General features: G+C 42.8%; 1 protein-coding gene across 1 annotated transcript in view; it reads right to left on the reverse strand.

Moving 5' to 3' along the window:
• LOC120021886 (netrin receptor UNC5D-like) overlaps positions 1-21,053 on the reverse strand; it is a 124,684-nt gene extending 103,631 nt beyond the window's left edge. The window contains exons 1-4 of the mRNA XM_038965726.1: positions 20,852-21,053; positions 20,717-20,731; positions 9,020-9,028; positions 8,726-8,932 (exon numbers count right to left, since the gene is read on the reverse strand). Coding sequence (XP_038821654.1) covers positions 8,726-8,932; positions 9,020-9,028; positions 20,717-20,731; positions 20,852-21,053 — 433 coding nt within the window. The remainder of the gene's footprint in view (positions 1-8,725; positions 8,933-9,019; positions 9,029-20,716; positions 20,732-20,851) is intronic.
• Positions 21,054-23,254: the final 2,201 nt, after the last annotated feature.

Consider the following 23,254-nt stretch of genomic DNA (forward strand, 5'->3'; position numbering starts at 1 on the left):
CTTAGGACTCAAAATGCAGTTTCTATGCCTTCCACTAGATGTCAACAGTCTTCAGAAAATGTTTCAGGCTTGTATTCTGAAAAATGAAGAAGTAAGAGCAGTCTGAATGAGTGGACCCTGCCGTGTCACAGAGCTTTTTCCTGCACAAGACCGAGAGAGTGCGTTTCTTGTTTACATTTTATATTGACGACGTTATTGTCCGGTTGAAATATTATTGATTATTTAGGCTAAAAACAACCTGATGTTTGAATATAAACATCGTTTGACATGTTTCTATGAACTTTACGGATACAATTTGGATTTTTTTGTCTTCCTGTTTTTACTGCGTTTTAGCCTGTGGATTACTGAAGAAAACGCGCGAACAAAACTGAGGTTTGTGGGTATAAAGATACTTTATCGAACAAAAATAACATTTATTGAGTAAATGAATGTCTGCTGATTGCAACCATATGTAGATCATCAAAGGTAAGGGATTAATTTTATCTCTATTTCTAAATTGTGTAACTGTTCTAGCTGGCTGGCTACTGTTTGTAATGATTTGTTTAGTGGGCTATGTTCTCATAATCGTAATGTATGCTTTCGCCGTAAAGCATTTAAAAAATCTGACACCGTGGTTGGATTCACAAGCAGTTAATCTTTAAACCTATGTAAAATATGTTTTGTTTTCTGAATTTTTATAATGAGTATTTCTGTATATGAATTTGGTGCCCACCAGTTTCACTGGCTGTTGAAGAGGTGGGACGCTACCGTCTCACGTGCCCAAGAGAGGTTAAGTCTTGGCTTGCGTTTACTCCATATAAAGGAACTTAGCCATCCATTTACATCCTTTATTACCTTATTGGAGAGTAATACTGGGATCATTTGGATTGGGTAAAGTAGTCTAGGTAAAATGTTCATTTTCAAGAGGGATATTCTACCCAACCAAGAAATCGGGAGAGAGTTCCAGCGCTCCAGATCCTGTCTTATTGTATCAAACAAGGGAACAAAATTGGCTTTGTACATTTGGTGGAATTTAGGAGTTACAAATATACCCAGATACGTAAAACCTGAGGGAGACCATTTAAAAGGGAAGGGGGGAGAAGTATTAGGTACAGAGTAAAGGTTACCAAGTAGCATAGCCTCTGATTTAGTTAAGTTAATCTTGTAGCCTGAGAATTCGCTGAATAATTCTAATATTAATAAGAGATGTAGTTGAAGTCTCGGGACTAGAGATGAATATCAGGACATCATCAGCATACAAGCTTATTTTATGGTGAGCATCACCAATGAGCAGCCCCTGTATAGCAGGCGTTGCCCTGATGGCCTCGGCCAGTGGTTCCATAACGAGTGCAAATAGGAGAGGGGACAAAGGACAGCCCTGTCTGGTACCTCTGTATATAGAGAAGCTATTTGACCTTAGCCCATTAGTAAGGACAGCAGCCTGAGGATCATCATATAAAACTTTCACCCATTTTATAAAGTTGTCCCGTAGACCAAATTTATTTAGAGCAAAGAATAGGTAAGACCACTCCACATGATCAAATGCTTTCTCAGCATCTAGGGAGAGCACCATACCATCCCTAGCACTTTGTTGGTAGGCTTGAATTACATTAACAAGCCGCCTGACATTGTTGCATGACTTACGGCCCTTAATGAAGCCAGTTTGGTCTCCTTTCACAATTAGTGGCAGTGAGTCCTCTAATGTTGTGGCTAGAATTTTAGAAAGCAATTTTCTATCCACATTCAGAAGGGAAATTGGTCTGTACGAGGAACAAGACTCTGGACATTTTCCCTTTTTGAGAATAAGTGATATGTTGGCTTCTCTCAGCGTTTGAGGGAGCTGGTCATTTGAAAATGAGTGGTTAAACATATCACGCAATGGCTCAAGGATCACGCCATGGAACTCTTTATAGAACTCACTACAAAACCCGTCTGGTCCTGGGGCCTTACCATTTTGCAGATTCTTAATTGCGAACATTATCTCTTCCTCCGTAATAGGGGCATTAAGGAGAGACCTCTGATCTTCGGAGATAGTAGGGAGCTCAATCTTAGAAAATAAGTTCTCCATTAATTTGGGTGCATCATTTGGCAGTTCTGAGGCATAAAGATTTGCATAACATTTCTTAAATGAGTCATTTATCAATTTATTTTCATATAAATAATTGCCATCAGAATCAGTAATAGTAGCAATTGACTGTGAGTCAGCTCTCTTTTTAGCTAGGTACGCCATGTACTTTCCTGGCTTATCGCCATGTTCATATAGCTTTTGCCTGACAAATCTAATTTTCTTTTCAGCGTCCTGTGTTAGGAGAGAGTCCAACGTTGATCTAATAACTGATATTTCCTTTAATAGGGCAGGAGTGGGAGTTTTAATATAGTCCTTCTCTTTAGTTCCTAATTCACCCTCTAACATTTTTTGCTTTTCACGCTTTTTCCGCCTCTTAGTGGCTGTGTATGACATAATCAGACCCCTGGCGTACGCTTTACAGGTTTCCCAAAGGAGCGAGGGATTATCTGTTGATTGAGAGTTAATAGAGAAAAATGCTTTAAACTCTGTAATAAAATATGATGTGAATGTATGGTTGTATTCAACCTCCAATGTCTTGACAGATTGAATGCCCCGTTGAGTTTTATGTCCAGGATCACCTCTGCATGATCAGATATGACTATGCTTCCTATCCTAGCGGATAAAACAGACTGCAAAAACGTCCTGGGCATAAAAAAGTTATCTATTCTAGTCTGACATCCATGAGGTGCAGAGAAAAAAGTGAACTCTCTGTTGGAGGGGTGAAAAGTTCTCCAAACATTAGCATACCCCAGATCATCACAAATAGCTTTAAGTGACTTAGCTCGAGGAGAGAGTGGAGCTATACCGCTGGGAAACTTATCAATAAGGGGGTTCAACAAACAATTAAAATCTCCTCCAACCACTGGTCTGAGTTTAATTCTGAAAAGTCAGGGGGGAAGTAAATATTCATTATGGAGATGTTCTGCCCTTGTAAAGTACCATTAATTATAACAAAGCGACCAAATTTATCTTTCACACAATTCAAGACCTTAAGTGGTAAGTTCTTTTTCACAAGAATTGCTACACCTCTACTTCTGGATGTAAATGATGAGAAAAACACTTGACCAAACCCCCCTTGTTGTAATTTCAGATGCTCCTTATCATCCAAATTAGTTTCTTGCAACAGGGCAATATCAATATTTTATTTTTTCAAAAAAGACAGTACCTTCTTCCTTTTAATGTGGTTATGGCTCCCTCTAATGTTCCATGTACATACACACAGTCTGTTACCTGCCATTGCACTTTGACCATTCAATATCCAGACTGAATCCTACTGTAAAAGTACCTTTTTCAATGTGTTGAACTCTCTTCTATCTCACCGAGCATAAACACACGATATGAACCCTGAACTCGAACTATACTAAACGGAACTTAAACATGTAAAGATCCAAAAGGGGGTTTTCCCACTAGCTAACATGCAGGGGATTTCAACTTTCCAATGTAGACTCTTAAGTCTGCATTGCCACTCAATAGCCTCATCCTTTATATATATGGAAATGAAAATCAATATATGAAGATTGAGGCTCTTCCACCTAAAACCAAGCCTGGGCATCAATATAGATTCACCCATATCTCAGCCTGAGCTATAGCGGCAGTTACTTTAGCAATAAAAATAATAAAAATATGAATATTACTGAACCGGAGCACGTGAGAACTCACACCACTGTTTCATGATCAGATTCAAATAAAATAAAAAAGTTATCCAATGCTGCGGAGGTGCAGCTTAAATTTATTTACCCAAGAGAATCAATAAGCAGCCTCTTCAGGTGTGTAGAGTTTCTTAGGCGATCCGTTGACCATAATCTTCAATGTGGCCGGGTACAGCAGTGCGTAGTCCATCTTCATTCTCTTGAGTCGAGCCTTCGCCTCATCAAACCTTTTGCGTCTTCATACAACCGCTGTGGAATAATCATTGAAGAATGAGACCTTTGGACCTTTACGTTGACTACCGTCAGAGCCAATGTTTCTAGCCGCATCCATGACGCGCTGCTTGTCGGTGAAGTTGTGGAACTTTATAACCACTGGCCGTGGGCGCTGGTTGGGACCGGGTATCGGTGCTTGAGAGCGATGGGCTCTGTCCAGCTTCACACGACCAGCCTTAGTGTCCATTTGTAGGTAGTCAGGGATCCATTCCTCAAAAAAATGTACGTGTCCCTTCAGAATTTTACGGGAGTCTCACAACACGAATATTGCATCTGCGTCCTCGATTATCCAAGTCGCCAATGTGCTCCGCCATTTCGCGCACCTGTTTCTCAAGTGCTTTTATCTTAGAGTCCATAGATGTAGTTGAAGCTTCCACTGTAGCAATTCTTCCTTCCTCCTCATCAACACCTTTGACAACCCTCTGTAGTTCAGCTGAATGGCCTGCTATTGCTTCCAAGACCGTTCTTATCTTAACATCGATCACTTTAGTAATGTTATCCGTCATGTTTTGAATCACCAGGTCCATTGTGCTTGGATCCGCAATGGTGTTAGCTTCGCTAACGTAAGCTAGCTCCTCCTGCACATCTACAGGGATGGTGGTTTTGGTCGAGTTCTTAGTAGTTCTGTTGGGCATGTTGTCGGGGATTTTTGAGAAATAACCGTCAAGATTCATTGTAGGATAACTTATTTAGCCAATTCTACCACTTTTTCAAGCTAGGAGGTTAATGAAAAAATATAAATTTACAAATGCCACGGGAGCTCGCTGAAACACAGTGTTCTCTCTATGGCGCCATTTTGTCCCCTCCATCAATGTCTTTCTTAAAACCAATACACAAGTATATATTTTTAAACCTGCCTATTTAGTTAATATTGCCTGCTAACATGAATTTCTTTTAACTAGGTCAATTGTGTCACTTCTCTTGCAACAGAGTCAGGGTATATGCAGCAGGTTGGGCCGCCTGGCTCGTTGCGAACTGTGTGAAGACTATTTCTTCCTAACAAAGACAGCCAACTTCGCCAAACGAGGGATGAGTTAACAAAAGCACATTTGAGAAAAAACCACAATCGTTGCACGACTGTACCTAACCATAAACATCAATGCCTTTCTTAAAATCAATACACAGAAGTATATATTTTTAAACCTGCATATTTAGCTAAAAGAAATCCAGGTTGGCAGGCAATATGAACCAGGTGAAATTGTGTCACTTCTCTTGCGTTCATTGCACGCAGAGTCAGGGTATATGCAACAGTTTGGGCCGCCTGGCTCGTTGCGAACTAATTTGCCAGAATTTTACGTAATTATGACATAACATTGAAGGTTGTACAATGTAACAGCAATATTTAGACTTAGGGATGCCACCCGTTAGATAAAATACAGAACGGTTCCGTATTTCACTGAAATAATAAACGTTTTGTTTTCGAAATGATAGTTTCCGGATTCGACCATATTCATGACCAAAGGCTCGTATTTCTGTGTGTTATTATGTTATAATTAAGTCTATGATTTGATATTTGAGTGAGTGGTGGTAGGCAGCAGCAGGCTCGTAAGCATTCATTCAAACAGCACTTTGCTGTGCTTCAAGCATTGAGCTGTTTATGACTTCAAGCCTATCAACTCCCGAGATTAGGCTGGTGTAACCGATGTGAAATGGCTAGCTAGTTAGCGGGGTGGGCGCTAATAGCGTTTCAAACGTCACTCGCTCTGAGACTTGGAGTAGTTGTTCCCCTTGCTCTGCAAGGGCCGCAGATTTTGTGGAGCGATGGGTAACGATGCTTCGAGGGTGGCTGTTGTCGATGTGTTCCTGGTTCGAGCCCAGGTAGGGGCGAGGAGAGGGACGGAAGCTATACTGTTACACTGGCAATACTAAAGTGCCTATAAGAGCGTCCAATAGTCAAAGGTATATGAAATACAAATGGTATAGAGAGAAATAGTCCTATAAATACTATATTAACTACAACCTAAAACCTCTTACCTTGGAATATTGAAGTCTCATGTTAAAAGGAACCACCAGCTTTCCTATGTTCTCATGTTCTGAGCAAGGAACTTAAACGTTAGCTTTTTTACATGGCACATATTGCACTTTTACTTTCTTCTCCAACACTTTGTTTTTGCATTATTTAAACCAAATTGAACATGTTTCATTATTTATTTGAGGCTAAATTGATTTTTATTGATGTATTATATTAAGTTAAACTAAGTGTTCATTCAGTATTGTTGTAATTGTCATTATTACAAATACATTTAAAAAAATCGGCCGATTAATCGGTATCGGCTTTTTTGGGCCTCCAATAATCAGTATCGGTATCGGCGTTGAAAAATCATAATCGGTCGACCTCTACTCTGCAACTGTGTCCTAGACTTCCTGACCGGCCGACCCCAGGTGGTGTAGGTAGGCAACAACACCTCCGCCATGCTGATCCTCAACACTGGGGTCCCACAGGGGTACGTGCTCAGCACCCTCTTGTACTGCCTGTTCTCCCATGACTGTGTGGCTGTCCAAGTCTCCAACTCAATCAAGTTTGCTGACGAAACAACAGTGGTAGTCCTGATTACAAACAATGACGAGACAGCATATAGGGAGGAGGTGAGAGCTCTTGCGGAGTGGTGTCAGGAAAATAACTTCTACCTCAACAAAACAAAGGATCTGATCATCGACTATGGGAGAGGGTCAAAAGCTTCAAGCACATAACTGAGGACCTGTGGTGAAGAATGTGCAACAGCGCCTCTTCAACCTCAGGAGGCTGAAGAAATTTGGCTTGGCCCCTAAGACACTCACGAAGACAGATGCACCATCGAGAGCATTCTGTCGGACCCGCAACTGCAGGGCTCTCCACAGGGTGGTCCGGTCAGCAGGAAGAACAAGAAGATCATCAAGGACTTCAGCCACCCGAGCCAAAGCCTGTTCACCCTTCTACCATCTAGTAGACAGAGACAGTACAGGTACATCAAAGATGGGATCGAGAGAATGACAAACAGCGATCTCCAGGCCATCAGACAGCCATCACTAGCCGGTCTCCGCCCGGTGCCCTGCACCTTGGAGACTGTCACTAGCCGGCTACCACTCGGTACTCTACCCTGCACCTTAGAGACTGCCGCCCATGAGTCATTGAAAATTGGTCACTTAATGTTTACATAATGTTTATTGTTCTGAAATCTTTTCTGCAGTTAGATACAGATAAGAGTAGCATTCCTGCAATGTTGTATGGTTGAAATGTTATTTGAGCTCTGAGAAATTAAGCTAATTGATTAATCACTTTATATGTCCATACACACCAAGTATTTATATTCCAGACTCTGACATTGCTCGTTGTGATATTGCTCGTTCTGATATTAATTAATTTCTTGTTTATTTTTATTTTTTTATTTTTCTGTCTACACTTTCACAGTGCGTTGTATGCAAATATCCGCTCAGACACATCCAAGTGTTTACAGTCCCATGTTTCTGTCAACCAGGCCCCCAGACTCTCACACTCAGCTCTGTCTATTAACCAAGCCTCTGATGCAGCCAGCCAGGCTGCTGTTTTATTGCCCTCTGCATGGCACAGGTGGACTGTTAAGGCTCACACACACAGACGCAGGTAGGTACGCATACATGCACACACACATGCAAGCACAGCCACACACGCACACATCAGACATATGAATCCTGATAAGGAGCCAGATGGGGAGGTAACTCGGCAAAAGCAGACACCAGGCAATAAAGAGACGGCAGGAGCTGTGTGGAAGATAATGTCCTGTGTTGATTCACTGATTGTGTGTGTGCGTGTGTGCATGCATGTGTGTATGTACTGTGTGTGTATCTAAAGTGAAGAATCAATGCTGTTAGACTTACAAATAGAAAACACAAACAAAAGTCGATGACGGTGACGATGATCGATGATTTGTGTGTATTTGTGTATGTGTGTGTGTGTGTGTGTGTGTGTGTGTGTGTGTGTGTGTGTGTGTGTGTGTGTGTGTGTGTGACTGGTATCTAGAAGTGAGAACACAGATGAAGGAGAGAGCTGACTCTGTCTAATGACAAAGGATTTAACACTGAACAACGCCGTTACTTTGCCCTGTGTTGATTTGGAACATTTTACCATTGTCAGACCTTTATGAAGACTTTGAAAATAATAAGATAATACAATAATGTCACAGTGGGGAGTAGCATAGAGCTAAAGTTTTGAGAGTTTGCTGAGATAGAGACTGAGAGAGAAGGAGGGAGAGAGAGAGAAGGAGAGAGAGAGAAAGAGAGAGAGAGAGAAAGAATGTACCCATGAGTGACAGCCCAGGGGTTTTCTCTAGTTCTCCACAAGTTGAATAAAAACCCAATATTCTGTATTTGTTCAAGTTGCATCAGAAAAAGACAATCCTCTCCACAGTCAAGAGATCAAAGTCAAATCTCCAAATGATGTCATATTAGTTTGGAATCAAGTGTGAGATGTACTCTAACGTGGCAAGGCAACAGTATTTGACGAGTTGGACCTAGCCTTGGGCACAGTCAATAGGTTTCCTTTAAACCTCCAATGGCCTTCACTCTTTACGTTATGAGCACTATTTTATCACTCCAAATGAATTGAGAGCCTATGGGGCGATTGGAATTTTTGTATAATGTGTGTGTGTATGTGTAAGTACATGAGCATGTGTGTGTACATCCATAAAAGTGTGTATATCTGTGCATGCGGGTTTTTGTGAGTGCATTTGTGTGTGAGCCTGCATTTGCACGTGAGTGTGTGTGTGTGTGTGTTCCTATGTCACGTCAGTGTGTGTCTCACCTGTGCCCTGGTCGGTGTGTTCCTGAGACTGGTGCTGGCTCTGGTGGACCCACTCCCCATTGCACTTGAAGAAGATCTGCAGGGCGGGGCGGGCCCGGCATTTGAGCTTGATGGGGTTGCTCTTGATGATGTAGGCATCATCGGGCTCCTGCAGGAAATGGGGGAGGGTCCCTGATGTGCCATGCTGCAGAGCATCACTCCTGGAACCTGGAGACAAAGAACAGAACATTAAACTAGAGTAGAGCACAGTAGAATAAAGTCGAATGACTGAATGGCCAAGCTGTAGAGCATCACTCCTGGAACCTGGGGAGACACAGGGATCGGGACAATAATAGAGAGTAGAGTATTTAAAAGAAACTAACATTTTAAATTTAACTAGGCAGGACAAACTCTTATTTACAATGATGGCCTACTGGGGAATTGTGGGTTAATTGCCTTGTTCAGGGGCAGAACAACAGATGTTTACCTTGTCAGCTTGGGGACTCAAACCAGAAACTTTTCGGTTACTAGCCCAATGCTCTAACCACTAGGCTACCTGCCGCCTGCCATAGAGCAGAGTAGAGTAAGGTAAAGTTGAGTAGAGTAGGGTAAAGTAGAGTATAATATCAGTAACATTCCACAAATATCGATAATATCCCAACATCTCAAAAGTGCACCACAGGCAACTCAATTACTTGGAAAACCTAATCCACAGACCTTAATCCACAACAAAACATCTGCAACAATGTATAAAGAATCAGGAGAGTCTGAGAGACGATGACACCCAGGCCTTCCCACATTCCCGTAGAAAACACTCCCACAATAGATGCTGCTTAACCACCTCAATATGACGACAGGCTACACTTCATTGACACTCTTTGATCTTTCAAAAGCCAAGCCCTTCACAATCCGCTCATTTCAGGGAGTGATTTGGCAACAATAATTAACTACCATATTTCTTCTGTCTGACTCACACAGTAATCAGTTGTGTGTGTGAGTGTGTGTGTGTCCCAGCCGGTGCTTGTTATGAAGGATGTGAAGCCTATCAGGTGTAATTACACTCAAACTAAATCCCTCAGCTTTCGTCCTGGAACCTCGCCTGTGTGTCGTCTGAGGGAGTTTAGGGAGATTTAGGGAGGTTTGTGTGCGTGTGTATGTGTGAGGGTTTTCTAAATGTGAAAACACCTGTAAGTGTGTGTGAATGTGAATGTGTGTGAATATGTATGTATGTGTGTGTATGTGATCGAGAGGTTTGGAGAGCTGAACGTCCCCTGTGTGTGTGTTTTTTTTAATAGGTAGCGGGGATGCATTCTCCAACTCCATCTCCAGGATTATAGTTAACCAAGTCTCTGTCCAGCATCTAATCCCTCTACCTCACTACAGAAGCTCTCCTGCAGGAGGCAGACTACCGATTGAAGGAGAAAGATTAATAAATGTGTCTGCTATGTTCTGGCTGTGTGTGTGTGTTTGAGTATGTGTGTGTGCAGGGCTCGACATTAATGCTTTTCCGCTTGCCCGGAACAAGAATAATATACAATATCAAACAATTAGGCTACTTCGATCATAATTGGATCAGTGGCCTCTGGATGCAATGCGTTGCACACTGTCCTCCCAATCTCTGCAGAGCACATCGGAGTATAATTATTGTAGGCCTGCATTGACAGACACGAGCGGTCTTTCAATCATGCAGTCGCAAGATGCATTTTTGAGATTAAAGCGAGCCGCATCTGCACATTTATTGATATTCATTGCTAGTAACTGAGATATTTGCCCAGTTATAGCTTATTTTTGGTCAGCAATGAAAATCCTGGAAAGGTCTGCGTGTGCCAGTGGGCCATTGCCAGAGGAGAGAGCGAGAGAAGGCGAGAGCGAGAGAGAAACATTTGAGCAGCAGGTAAAATAATGATGTACAACAGACTGACTAGAGAGCCAGTTCAAAACACAGTGTAGTTTTGCTGGTTATTTCGCTAGTTAACTATTTAGCTATTAGCATGTACTAATGTCCTTTCCATGTCCAATGTCCTAAAATAACTTTTCACCGGTACTCGTGTATAACCTCAATTTGCAGACACGCAGTTGATACGGGTACACAGTGGATGAAACCAATGCTGCATACTCCGGATGTAAAACCTGTCTAGTGCTCAAAATTGGCTAGGATTCTCCTCTACTCAACATTTCAAAGTTAAATAAAGGTTAAATTAAAAATATATTAAAAAAATACCGGCTATGTAAAGTAAACAAATATCATTAGAATAGCCTAATTGACAAGTAACTCCTATGCTGTCAATATCTCCACTGAACACTGGATATTTTTACCTTACAAACATACTGAGCAAAAATATAAATACAACAATTTCACAATTCAATTTCACAAGAGTCACAATTCATACAAGGAAATCAGTCAATTGAAATAGATAAATTAGGCCGTAATCTATGGATTTCACATGACTGGGAATACAGATATGCATCTGTAAATCACAGATACCTTAAAAAAAATGTAAGTGCGTGGATCAGAAAATCAGTCCGTGTGACCACCATTTGCCTCATGCAGCACGACACATCTCCTTTGCATAGTGTTGATCCGGCTGTTGATTGTGGCCTGTGGAATGTTGTCCCACTCCTCTTCCATGGCTGTGTGAAGTTGCTGGATATTGGCGGGAACTGGAACATGCTGACATACACGTCAATCCAGAGCATCCCAAGCGTGCTCAATGGTTGCCATGTCTGGTGAGTATGCAGGCCATGGAAGAAGTAGGACATTTTCAGCTTCCCGGAGTTGTGTTCAGATTCTTGAGACATGGGGCCGTGCACTATTATGCTGAAACATGAGGTGATGGCGGCGGATGAATGGCATGACAACGGGCCTCAGGATCTAAACACAGTATCTCTGTGCATTCAAATTTCCATCGATAAAACGCAATTGCGTTCGTTGTCCGTAGCTTATGCCTGCCCATACCACAGCCCCACCTCCACCACGGGGCACTCTGTTCACAACGTTGACATCAGCAACCCACTCGCCCACACGACGCTATACACATGGTCTGCGGTTTGAGGCCGGTTGGACGTACTGCCAAATTCTCAAAAATTATGTTGGAGTTGGCTTATGGTAGAGAAATTCACATTCAATTCTCTGGCAACAGCTCTCGTGGACATTCCTGCAGTCAGCATGCCAATTGCGCGCTGCGTCAAAACTTGAGACATCTGTGGCATTGTGTTGTGTGACAATACTGCACATTTAAGTGCACCTGTGTAATGGTTATGCTGTTTAATCAGCTTCTTGATATGCCACACCTGTCAGGTGGATGGACTATCTTGGAAAGGAGAAATTCTCACCAATAGGGATGTAAACAAATTTGTGCACAAAACATGAGCGAAATAATGTCACGCTCGTTTGTAGAGAAGGACCAAGGCGCAGCGTGATTACAGTTCCACATAATTTATTAAAGTGAAACTATAAAACAAAACAAGAAACAAACAACGAACAGTGACTACAGAGGTACTACATACACTAACTCTAAATAATATCCCACAACCCCACAAAGGCTACCTAAATATCCCACAATCCCACAAAGGCTACCTAAATATGATCCCCAATTAGAGACAACGATTACCAGCTGCCTCTAATTGGGAATCATACAAAATCACCAACATAGAAAAACAAAACTAGAACCCCAAATAGAAATAATAAACTAGACTAACCCCCCAGTCACGCCCTGACCTACTCGACAGTAGAAAATAAGGACTCTCTATGGTCAGGACGTGACAAATAAGCTGTTTGTGCGTATGGACATTTCTGGGATCTTTGATTTCAGCTCATGAAACATGGGACCAACACTTTACATGTTGCGTTTATATTTTTGTTCAGTGTAGATAAACATCTTAGTTAGCTACCTCGCACACCTTAGCAATTTGATCCCTGGTTCATTGAATGAGGGAATTATTTTAAAAGACAAAAAGTATTTGTTTGTAATTGTAATGTTACATGGTGGCCAACCATCCTCCAGGAGAGTCCAGGAGTGCAACTGGTGTGCAGGCTTTTGCTCCAGCCCTGCTCGAACACACCACATTGTAAAAAAATCAGCTGCTCAACAGGGCCTTGATAAGCTGACTCTGGTGCGTTTGAGCAGGGTTGGATCAAAAGCCTGCACACCCAGTAGCTCTCCAGATGGAGGGTTGACTGACCACATGTGTTTCATGCAGTAGCCTATCAGTGCAGTATTCTACTTTGTGGAAGGGGTTAATTGCCTTGCTCAAGGCCACAAAGTCAGGAGATACTGTATAATTCATGGGATCAGAGACCAGCAGCCTCCCATTATCAGTAATAATAATGAATGTTTTTTGTGAAGTGGCTCCTTGCATCATACAACACACTTTTCTGTCACCTTTTTGGCCCATGGTGGACACACACACACACACACACACACACACACACACACACACACACACACACACACACACACACACACACCCACACACACACACACACACACGTGACTTGAACTTTCGGACAAGTAAAATATCAGTTCAACTAAAAGAGTTAATGTCAAGCCCTGGTGTGTGTGTATAATTGATTTTCTATCGTGTGTGTGTATGTGTGTGTGTGTGTGTGTGTGTCTGTCTGATATTCTGACTGTCTGTGTGTGCAATTTCTGGCTGTGAAAGTTACAGCTCTCACTGGCAGCTACCTTTCTCCTACCCACACCACTACGCTCTCTCTCTCTGGTTCGTGGAACTGAACAAAAGAGACATCCTTTTCATTTAGAAATGACTAGAATGACTAGCCCCTGGGCTAGCTATCTCCTCTTGCCTGGAGCACTCCAATTTGTTGGTGCGTGGAGAGGTGACATGCATTAATTGTGTTTGGATAGCGACAAAACCTTACGACGCCAGCACACACCCACACACTGACAGAGAGACATACACACACATACTGTAGGGCTGTGGCAGTCATGACATTTTGTCAGTCGGTTATTGTCATGCAAAAGACTGCCGGTCTCATGGTAATTGACCATTAATAAACATAATCCCTTGTAGAATCTCTAGGCCTCCACTCATACAAGCCGCTGATGTGCGCCTTTGGAACATCTACATTTAAAAAGTCGAATAAATAAATGTAATATACACCATCACAATAAAACTATTATTTATTTGTACTGTATGTTAGCCTATCTGGCTATGCTCCATGCCATAGGCTCCAGGTTTGATCATTTAGCAGACAAGATATGCTTTTAAGTCCCGTGCCATTATTTGTTATATTCTTTTAATTGAACTTAGCTGAATAAATAAAGGATATTTTTTCCATTCCGGCGCAAGTGAGCAGGAAAGTGATAATTTGAAACAGGTCCTATATGCTTGATTTAGAGTTATTTGTCAACTTTAGTTGTGAATGATACAAACCTTAGAATGTCTTAGAAATCAAACCATATACACTCTTTTGTTGCTGAGCATTTTCCTTCACAGCAGGAAATGCAAACTTTTAGTGTATTCAAGGTTTGAAAATGCTTCTAAAGTTTAATTTCTACTTAAAAATGTTGTACTTGATTTGCTCTAACGGAAAATGTATCAACCCCTACATTTTTTCCCCATTAATTATAATCCACATAATTCACATTTCCTCTTGCTGCAGGATTATTTTCCTGCTGTAGAAACCTGGCTCAAATTAAGATCCTACATTCGTATGGGCTGCATGATGCGACTAAAGGCTATTGATGATTTGAGAAAGTTGCAAAAGAAGCTTGTGCTCTCTTCCTTGTCTCAGGCTGCACAAGCTGTTCTTTCAACAAGTGATCATATTTTCACCCATCAGACTATTCTCAATTTAATCTTGTCTTTACTAAAATGTAAAATTAGTTTCAATTTAGAATGTCTCATTATCAGGGCCTCCCGGGTGGCGCAGTGGTCTAGGGCACTGCATCGCAGTGCTAGCTGCGCCACCAGAGTCTCTGGGTTCGCGCCCAGGCCGGCTGCGACCGGGAGGTCCGTGGGGCGACGCACAATTGGCCTAGCGTCGTCCGGGTTAGGGAGGGTTTGGCCGGTAGGGATATCCTTGTCTCATCGCGCTCCAGCGACTCCTGTGGCGGGCCGGGCGCAGCGCGCGCTAGCCAAGGGGGCCAGGTACACGGTGTTTCCTCCGACACATTGGTGCGGCTGGCTTCCGGGTTGGAGGCGCGCTGTGTCAAGAAGCAGTGCGGCTTGGTTGGGTTGTGCTTCGGAGGACGCATGGCTTTCGACCTTTGTCTCTCCCGAGCCCGTACGGGAGTTGTAGCGATGAGACAAGATAGTAATTACTAGCGATTGGATACCATGGAAATTGGGGAGAAAAGGGGTAAAAAAAAAAAAAGAATGTCTCATTATCAAATGGGCAGGAACAGAGGCAGGGGAAAAAATACATGTCATCCGTATGCACTGGAAGTTTACCGGCCAGTTCGTTTTTCAATCGTGCCATGTAGGCTACTCTGGTTATTTCACTCCATGCATAAACCAGAGTTTGAGGAGCGCAACAGGTAATACTCCGCTCAAACGCTGTATGCCACGGGCTCTCCAACCCGGTTCCTGCAGCTAACCATTGCTTAATTTGTGAAACCAAGTGAAACCTGTTCGGGAACATCGATAGATCTTTCATTAAACTGTTGACAACCCGTCTCTCTGAGCGCTCGAGAAAGTAAAGGAGAAAGAGGAGGAGATGAAAACGCACTGTGGGGAGATATTCTGTAGCTAAAGGTAATGTTAATTATGAAAATATAAAAAAAGTCCCTATTTCTAGGATATTCTAAATCAAATACAAATTCACTATAATTGTAGGCTAACTTTGTAAGCCGCCCTGCACAATCAATTAACCAAAAGCGTCGCCTAGGCCTATACCTTCTCTCCCAGACTCATGGATAGAAAGTTTGGTGCGTAGCGTAAGGTAACCAGTCCATCCAGTATGCATAATAATACTGTCCACACTCAAAGGCGATTAATATAATTAGTTTATTTTTGGAGTATAGGCTAGACCAATTTAGTACCAAAGATATCTTGAATCAGTTTTCTTGTATGTTTTTCTGCCATAACGGCACAATCATTATATTAATTACGTTTTTGGGGGGGGCTTGGGCTCATATTGGACATAGGCCTATGCTTTTGCATAAGCTCTATTATGTGTATGGGTGTTTTGAATTAATCATCACCTTACACCATACCCAAACCAGACGCCATCGTGCGCAAATTGATTTTGTCACCCCACACCAAACGCGATCACGACACGCAGGTTGAAATATCAAAACAAACTCTGAACCAATTATATTAATTTGGGGACAGGTCGAAAAGCATTAAACATTTATGGCAATTTAGCTAGCTAGCTTGCTGTTGCTAGCTAATTTGTCCTGGGATATAAACATTGAGTTGTCATTTTAAGGTCCTCTACTCCGACAATTAATCCACACATAAAACGATCAACTAAAATCGTTTCTAGTCATCTCTCCTCCTTCCCGTCTTTTTCTTCTTTGGACTTTATATGGCGATTGGCATCTAACTTTCAAAACAAGGTGTATTACCAGAGCTGACCGACACGACCTCAGTTCATCTTTCAATCACCCATGTGGTTATAAACAATGAGAAGATGGCACATGGGCATATGCTTCTATAAACCAATGAGAAGATGGGAGAGGCAGGACTTGCACCGCGTTCAGCGTCACAAATACAACCTGACTTCTATTTTAGCGCTTGGCAACGCAGACACTCGTTGGCGCACGTGAGCAGTGTGAATGCAATGTCTGAATAACATGTACGTGTAAATTTATTTTGTGATCAACGTGTTAGAAAGCTCTGTCCATTTCAATGTGTTAGGCTTTGATACAACATCCACAAAGACCATGTTTTCCACTCAGTTTCAACCTGTTATTGAACTCCTTTCTTCAAATTGATCAATCACAGTGAGGTGAGTTATAAAATCACGATACTGTTTTGATGATAAGTGTTTGATGTGATTCTCGATAAGTGGTTAGAAGGACAATAGAGCCCTGGGTACCAGGCTATTAGGACCTGATGGTAGTTAGCAAGTTGGGTACTACCAAAGCATGTCCAGAGTGCATCAAAGGAGATTACCATGACTCAACAGTCATGTGGAATTTTACTGCGGTCATGACTCATGACTGCCGGTGTGGATGCGCACATGGAAGCCCGCACGCACGCACGCCCGCACGCACGCACGCACGTTTATTTTTCTATCCTTGTGGGGACAAATAATTTATTCCCATTCAAAATCCTATTTTCCTTAACCTCTACACCTATCCCTTAACCTATACCTAAGCTTAAGCCTAACCCTAATTCTAACCCTAACCCTAATTCTTATCCTAAGCCTAACCACTAAGCCTAAATAGCCTTTTTCCTTGTGGGGACCGGCAAAAAGTCCCATATTGTACTTGTTTTACTATCCTTGTGAGGACTTCTGTTTTTTAATAGACCTCAGGACTCAGTAATCAGACATGGATACAACCAATTTACAGCTGCTATTCTCCTGTGATTTGCTAGCTAGAACATCACCTAGTAAAAATAAGTAATCTGATTATATATCTGTGGTTAGGGCCAGCGTCTGATAGTGTCTGATAGAGGGAGAGGTGGCAAGGCTTTAGCCCTTTGACTGCTGATGTCATGGCTCTCCAGTCTGCCATACTGACAGCCATTAACAAGGGTCATCTGAATCATGTGGTAAGTGTGTGTGTGTGTGTGTGTGTGTGTGTGTGTGTGTGTGTGTGTGTGTCTGTGAATCATGTGGTCAGTATGTGTGTGTGTCATCCGAATCATGTGGTCAGTGTGTGTGTGTCTGTGAATCATATGGTCAGTGTGTATGTGTTTGTGTGAGACCAGAAGGCTGAGAGAGCCGACACACACACACACACACACACACACACACACACACACACACACACACACACACACACACACACACACACACACACACACACACACACACTCAATCCACTCCGCCGCTGTCAGGGGAGACTGCCACGCCCGTCGCTACGCAGCGTTTCCACGGTGATCTATGACCGAAGGGCCACCCCGGCAAAAACGCAAAGGGGCCACAGATACATCACACACAGCGTGAGAGAAAAACAAGATGTCACTGCCATGGGGGTGAGTGATGGCTCTATCACACACACACACACACACACACACACACACACACACACACACACACACACACACACACACACACACACACACACACACACACACACACACACGCTTTCTGGAGCAGACACAATCTGCTGATGCAGTGCACGTGTCACAGCAACAACCCGGAAGGACCTACACAAAGAATGGTCTATCAGAGAACAGCATGGATTGCCCAAATAAAGGTGACCAAGCAGAATAAACTACATAACACCATAAACCAATATATTATATCAGATACACAGAGAATGTTGTTTCTCACGGTCTGAGAGTCTTTAGGTGACTTTTGGCAAACTCCAAGCGGGCTGTTATGTGCCTTTTACTAGGAGAGGCTTTTGTCTGGCCATTCTATCATAAAGGCCTGACTGGTGAGAGTGCAGCAGAGTGCAGCAGAGATGGTTGTCGTTCTGGAAGGTTCTCCCATCTCCACAGATGAACTCTGGAGCTCTGTCAGAGTGAGCATCGGATTCTTGGTCACCTCCCTGACCAAGGCCCTTCTCCTCCGATTTCTCTGGTACCCTTCCCCAGATCTGTGCCTCGACACAATCCTGTCTCGGAGCTCTACGGACAATTCCTTCTACCTCATGGCTTGGTTTTTGCTCTGACATGCACTGTCAACTGTGGGACCTTATATAGACAGGTGTGTGTCTTTCCAAATCATGTCCAATCAATTGAATTTACCACAGGTGGACTCCAATCAAGTTGTAGAAACATCTCAAGGATGATCAATGGAAACAGGATGCATTTGAGCTCAATTTCGAGTCTCATATAAAAGGGTCTGAATACTTAAGGTATTTCTGAAAATGTGGAAAAAGTCAAGGGGTCTGAATACTTTCCGCATGCACTGTACATGGGGTTAAGGAACATTTTAAAGGAGAGTAAAAAGTATCGATGGAGGGAGTCCTGATCTGACTGAGTTAATTTGGGAATGCCTTGAGGGAGTCATTGACAGGCTGTTCACACAGAAAGAGCCGACTGCAGACACAGACACAGAAAACAAGCTCTCTGTTTGTGTGTGTGTGTGTGTGTGTGTGTGTTAGTGGTGCGGGGGTTGACTCATAACCTGCAGTCCCCACAGTTATATTCATATCTATAGGGTTGACTCATAACCCGCAGTCCCCACAGTTCAATTCATATCTATAGGCTACATTGTGGTTATACTTTCATTATTTTTATCTGGCATTAGTGCATAAGCCTAAGCTTTTGGGCCTAATTTTACGCACGATAAATACATGCCAATCGCCCAAAAATGTTGGGAACTTGGGCAGAAAAAGTTAACGTTGATCCATTGAGGCAAAAAGGACACTATCGGTGTTAAATTCAATAAGAGAAAAGCTGCAAAATGGAGAGTTGAAAATAAAGAGAAGGGAGGGCCAGAACAGCTGGCCTAATATGTGGGAAAGATTTGGTGAAGTGGTGGAAGTGGATGATAGCAGTGCTATTTGTGATGATTGTGAGGCGCTATACAATTTTGACAGCCACAAGACGGGGACTTTAAATATGGCATGTCAAGGACACTGTACTGTTTAGACGGGTTAAACGGAATAGTAACTCAAATCTGGACACTGACTGTAGGTCTATAACCTCTCACATAGCCTAATATATAAGTCCTGCAGAATTTTAAAATAAATGTATTTATTTTTTCCCCAATTTCATGGTATCCAATTGGTAGTTAAAGTTTTGTCTCATCGCTGCAACTCCCGTACGAACTCGAGAGAGGCGAAGGTCGAGAGCCGTGCGTCCTCCGAAACACAACCCAACCAAGCCACACTGCTTCTTGACACAATGCCCACTTAACCCGGAAGCCAGCCGCACCAATGTGTCGGAGGAAACACTGTACAACTGGCGACCGTGTCAGCGTGCACTGTGCCCGGCCCGTCACAGGAGCCGCTAGTGCGCGATGGGACAAGGACATTCCTGCTGGCCAAACCCTCCCCTAACCCAGACAACACTGGGCCAATTGTGCACCGCCCCATGGGTCTTCCGGTCGCGGCTGGCTGCGACAGAGCCTGGACTCGAACCCAGAATCTCTAGTGACACAGCTAGCACTGCGATGCAGTGCCTTAGACCACTCCACCACTCAGGAGGCCCAAATGTACATTTTGACTCAGGAACAAGAGTGGAGAGAAAAAGAGAGTGAGAGAGCGAAAGAGAAAGACAGTGAGTGAGGAAACTAAGTGAGTAAGTGAGGGAGACAGACTGAGAAAGTGAGCGAGAGAATGAGAGGGAGAAGGGAGAGAGTGAGATGGATATAGATAAGGAAAGATAGTAAAACAAAGGAGAGAAAGAGGAGTGGGAGGGGAAAGAGGGAGAGAAAGCGAGAAAGAGATAAAACATGGCATATAGCATGATAAAAATGTAATTTTCAGGGTCATTGTTTCAGAAGACAAACTCAACTATCCTTTTATTACCTTCACAGAGTCACATACGGCTGAATTACTCCACTCTCTCTCCTAACCACTAACTGGGCCTGAGTACAATCAGAGCTTGAAAAAATTGATGAAACAGAAAAAAATACTAAATTTCCTCTTGCTCGAGCCAATCAGATAGCATATTATTACGCTTTGCACAACATACAGTATTAATGCCGCCGGGAGCCGGCTGCTTAGTCATAAATTAACAAACACATTTTCTAATGAATTCTTTGTTTGCTAATTAAGTAGGAAAGCGGAATAATAATTCGCTAATTACTAACACATGACCATGTTGACATTTGAGAACAGGGTTGAGGCATAAGGCACAGAAAGCCCATTAACTTTCTCTGTGTCTCTTCCTCGTCTCATCTTACGGACAAGAACACATCACACCATTTTTTATTTCCTGTAAAATCTGCCTTTATCTGTGCACACAGCTACTTACACAGGCCATGTGTCTCTGTAAACACATAGAGAAACACAGCTTGTCAATAGTCAACAAGGCATCAATTATTTCCCCCGATGGGGGAAATACATACTGTCCAACTTTATGCGCACGCACGGACGCACGCACACTCACGGACACACATGCGGGCTGCATTAGGAGCAGGAGGCCAGTTCTCTGGTGGATGATTGACAGGTAGGGGAGTGTATTCCATCAGGGAGGAGTGGAGGAGGAGGAGGAGGACTTGAAGCGAGGAGGGAGTAGGAGATGAGATTCCTGGATCCATCTCCGACTGGGGGATTTTCAGCAACACAATGGAAGATGGAGAGGGCGCCATGGAGTCGTGATTGCCATCAAAGTCCTGCAGAGGCACTGGCTGGGGCAGCGTATTGCCTACAATACCATTTCCACAACAATTTCCAAACACATCAACACAGATGATGTAGTGCCCGAGGTGTGCTGCTGTGGTACGTGACAGGCTACAGAGCAGCAACAGAGCACACACAAACATACAGCTGGGAAACAATGCAGATGTTTTCTGCGAACTGCTATGGAAGAGGATACAGTATGTCCTCAGGTTAAATCAAGGGTGTAAAATATGGATTGTCCAACACCTCACAATTCTAGTTCAAAATGTAGATATGGCCTGAGTTCTAGGTCAGAAAGTATGGCCTCTGTTCTAGATTAGAATGCAAATATACACTGAGTGTACAAAACATTAGGAACACCTTCCTAATATTGAGTTTCACCCCCTTTTGCCCTCAGAACAGCCTCAATTCATTGGGGCATGAACTCTACAAGGTGTCGAAAGCATTCCACCGGGATGCTGGCCCATGTTGACTCCAATGCTTCCCACAGTTGTGTCAAGTTGGCAAATTTTGACAGCCACAAGACGGGGACTTTAAATATGGCATGTCAAGGACACTGTACTGTTTAGACGGGTTAAACGGAATAGTAACTAAAATCTGGACACTGACTGTAGGTCTATAACCTACAGGCCGCCCACTAGTGGACCTCTACTCTGAATAGCTTGTTCCATCTCATCCCACAGATGCTCAATTGGATTGAGATCTGGTGATTGGGCAGGCCAGTGCAGGAAGCTGAATTCACTGTAATATTCATGGAACCGTTCATGGACAATCCTAGCCTTGTGGCATGGGGAATTATCCTGCTGAAAAAATCTATTCATAAATGGATACACTGCTGCCATGAAGGAATGCACCTGAAATACTGTGGCATTCAAATGTTGCTCCGCTATTAATAAAGGGGCACAATCCATGAAAACACACCCCACACCATCACACCACCACCACCACCCTGCAATGTTGACACATGGCATGATGGATGCATGTACTCATGTGGTTTTCTCCATACCCTAGTCCTCCCATCAGCGTGAAACAGCAGGATCCGGGATTTATCAGACCAGGCAATGTTTTTTCAATTCTCCAGTGTCCAGTGTTGTTGTTCCTTAGCTCACTGCAACCGCAGTTTCTTGTTTTTTTGCTGAAAGAAGTGGAACTACGTAAGGTCATTGGCTGCCATACCCCATTCGTGTCAAGGTACGACGAGTTGTGGATTATTTTATGGGTCTTTGGGCACCACTGTTGTACTGGAAGTTCAGTTGACTAACTGTAGCCTGTCTGTTGCTCTGCACAATTTGTGTCAGCCTCCTTTGTCCTCTTTCATCAATGAGACGTTTTTGACCACTGGCCTGACATAGGCTGGATGTCCTTTAGGTGGTGGAATGTTCTTGATACACAGAGGAACATTTTGAGTGTGAAAAACCCAGCAGCGTTGCAGTTCTTGACACACACAAGCCGGTGTGCCTGGCATTCAAATGACAAATAAACTCCATGGGAACAAATGATAGAGAGTGCATCTATGTATCCATATATCCACACTCATTCAGTATCCATTAGGCAATTCACCCCAGCGTAGGCGGAAAATATTTTTGGTATATCAGATTGTTCTGGCAATTCTTACATAGAAACTTCATTGGGAGGAAGGATGTTTGACCTGCTTTTAATTATTTATTTATCACAAAGACAATTGCCTCTTGTAAGACCTTATGATCAGCGAGCCACAGTGGTGTAAAGTACTTAAGTAAAAATACTTGAAAGTACTACTTATGTTGTTTTTTGGAGTATTTGTACTTTACTGTTGATATTTTTGACTACTTTTACTTTTACTTCACCACATACCTAAAGAAAATAATGTACTTTTTACTCCATAGATTTTCACTGACACCCAAAAGTAGTTGTTATATTTTGAATGCTTAGCAGGACTGGAAAAGTACATTTACTTTTGATACTTAAGTATATTTGAAACCAAATACTTTTAGACTTTTACTCAAGTAGTATTTTACTGGGTTGCTATCACTTTTACTTGAGTCATTTTCTACTAAGATACCTTTACTTTTACTCAAGTATGACAATTGGGTACTTTTTCCACCACTGGTGAACCGTACATGATACAGACAACATCTTGGTGTCAATATACTCCATATAGTGTGCTCTCAAATATGAAGTATGTCTAGAT

Source organism: Salvelinus namaycush, chromosome 26, assembly GCF_016432855.1.
Source record: "Salvelinus namaycush isolate Seneca chromosome 26, SaNama_1.0, whole genome shotgun sequence".
NCBI classification, from domain to species: Eukaryota; Metazoa; Chordata; class Actinopteri; order Salmoniformes; family Salmonidae; genus Salvelinus; species Salvelinus namaycush.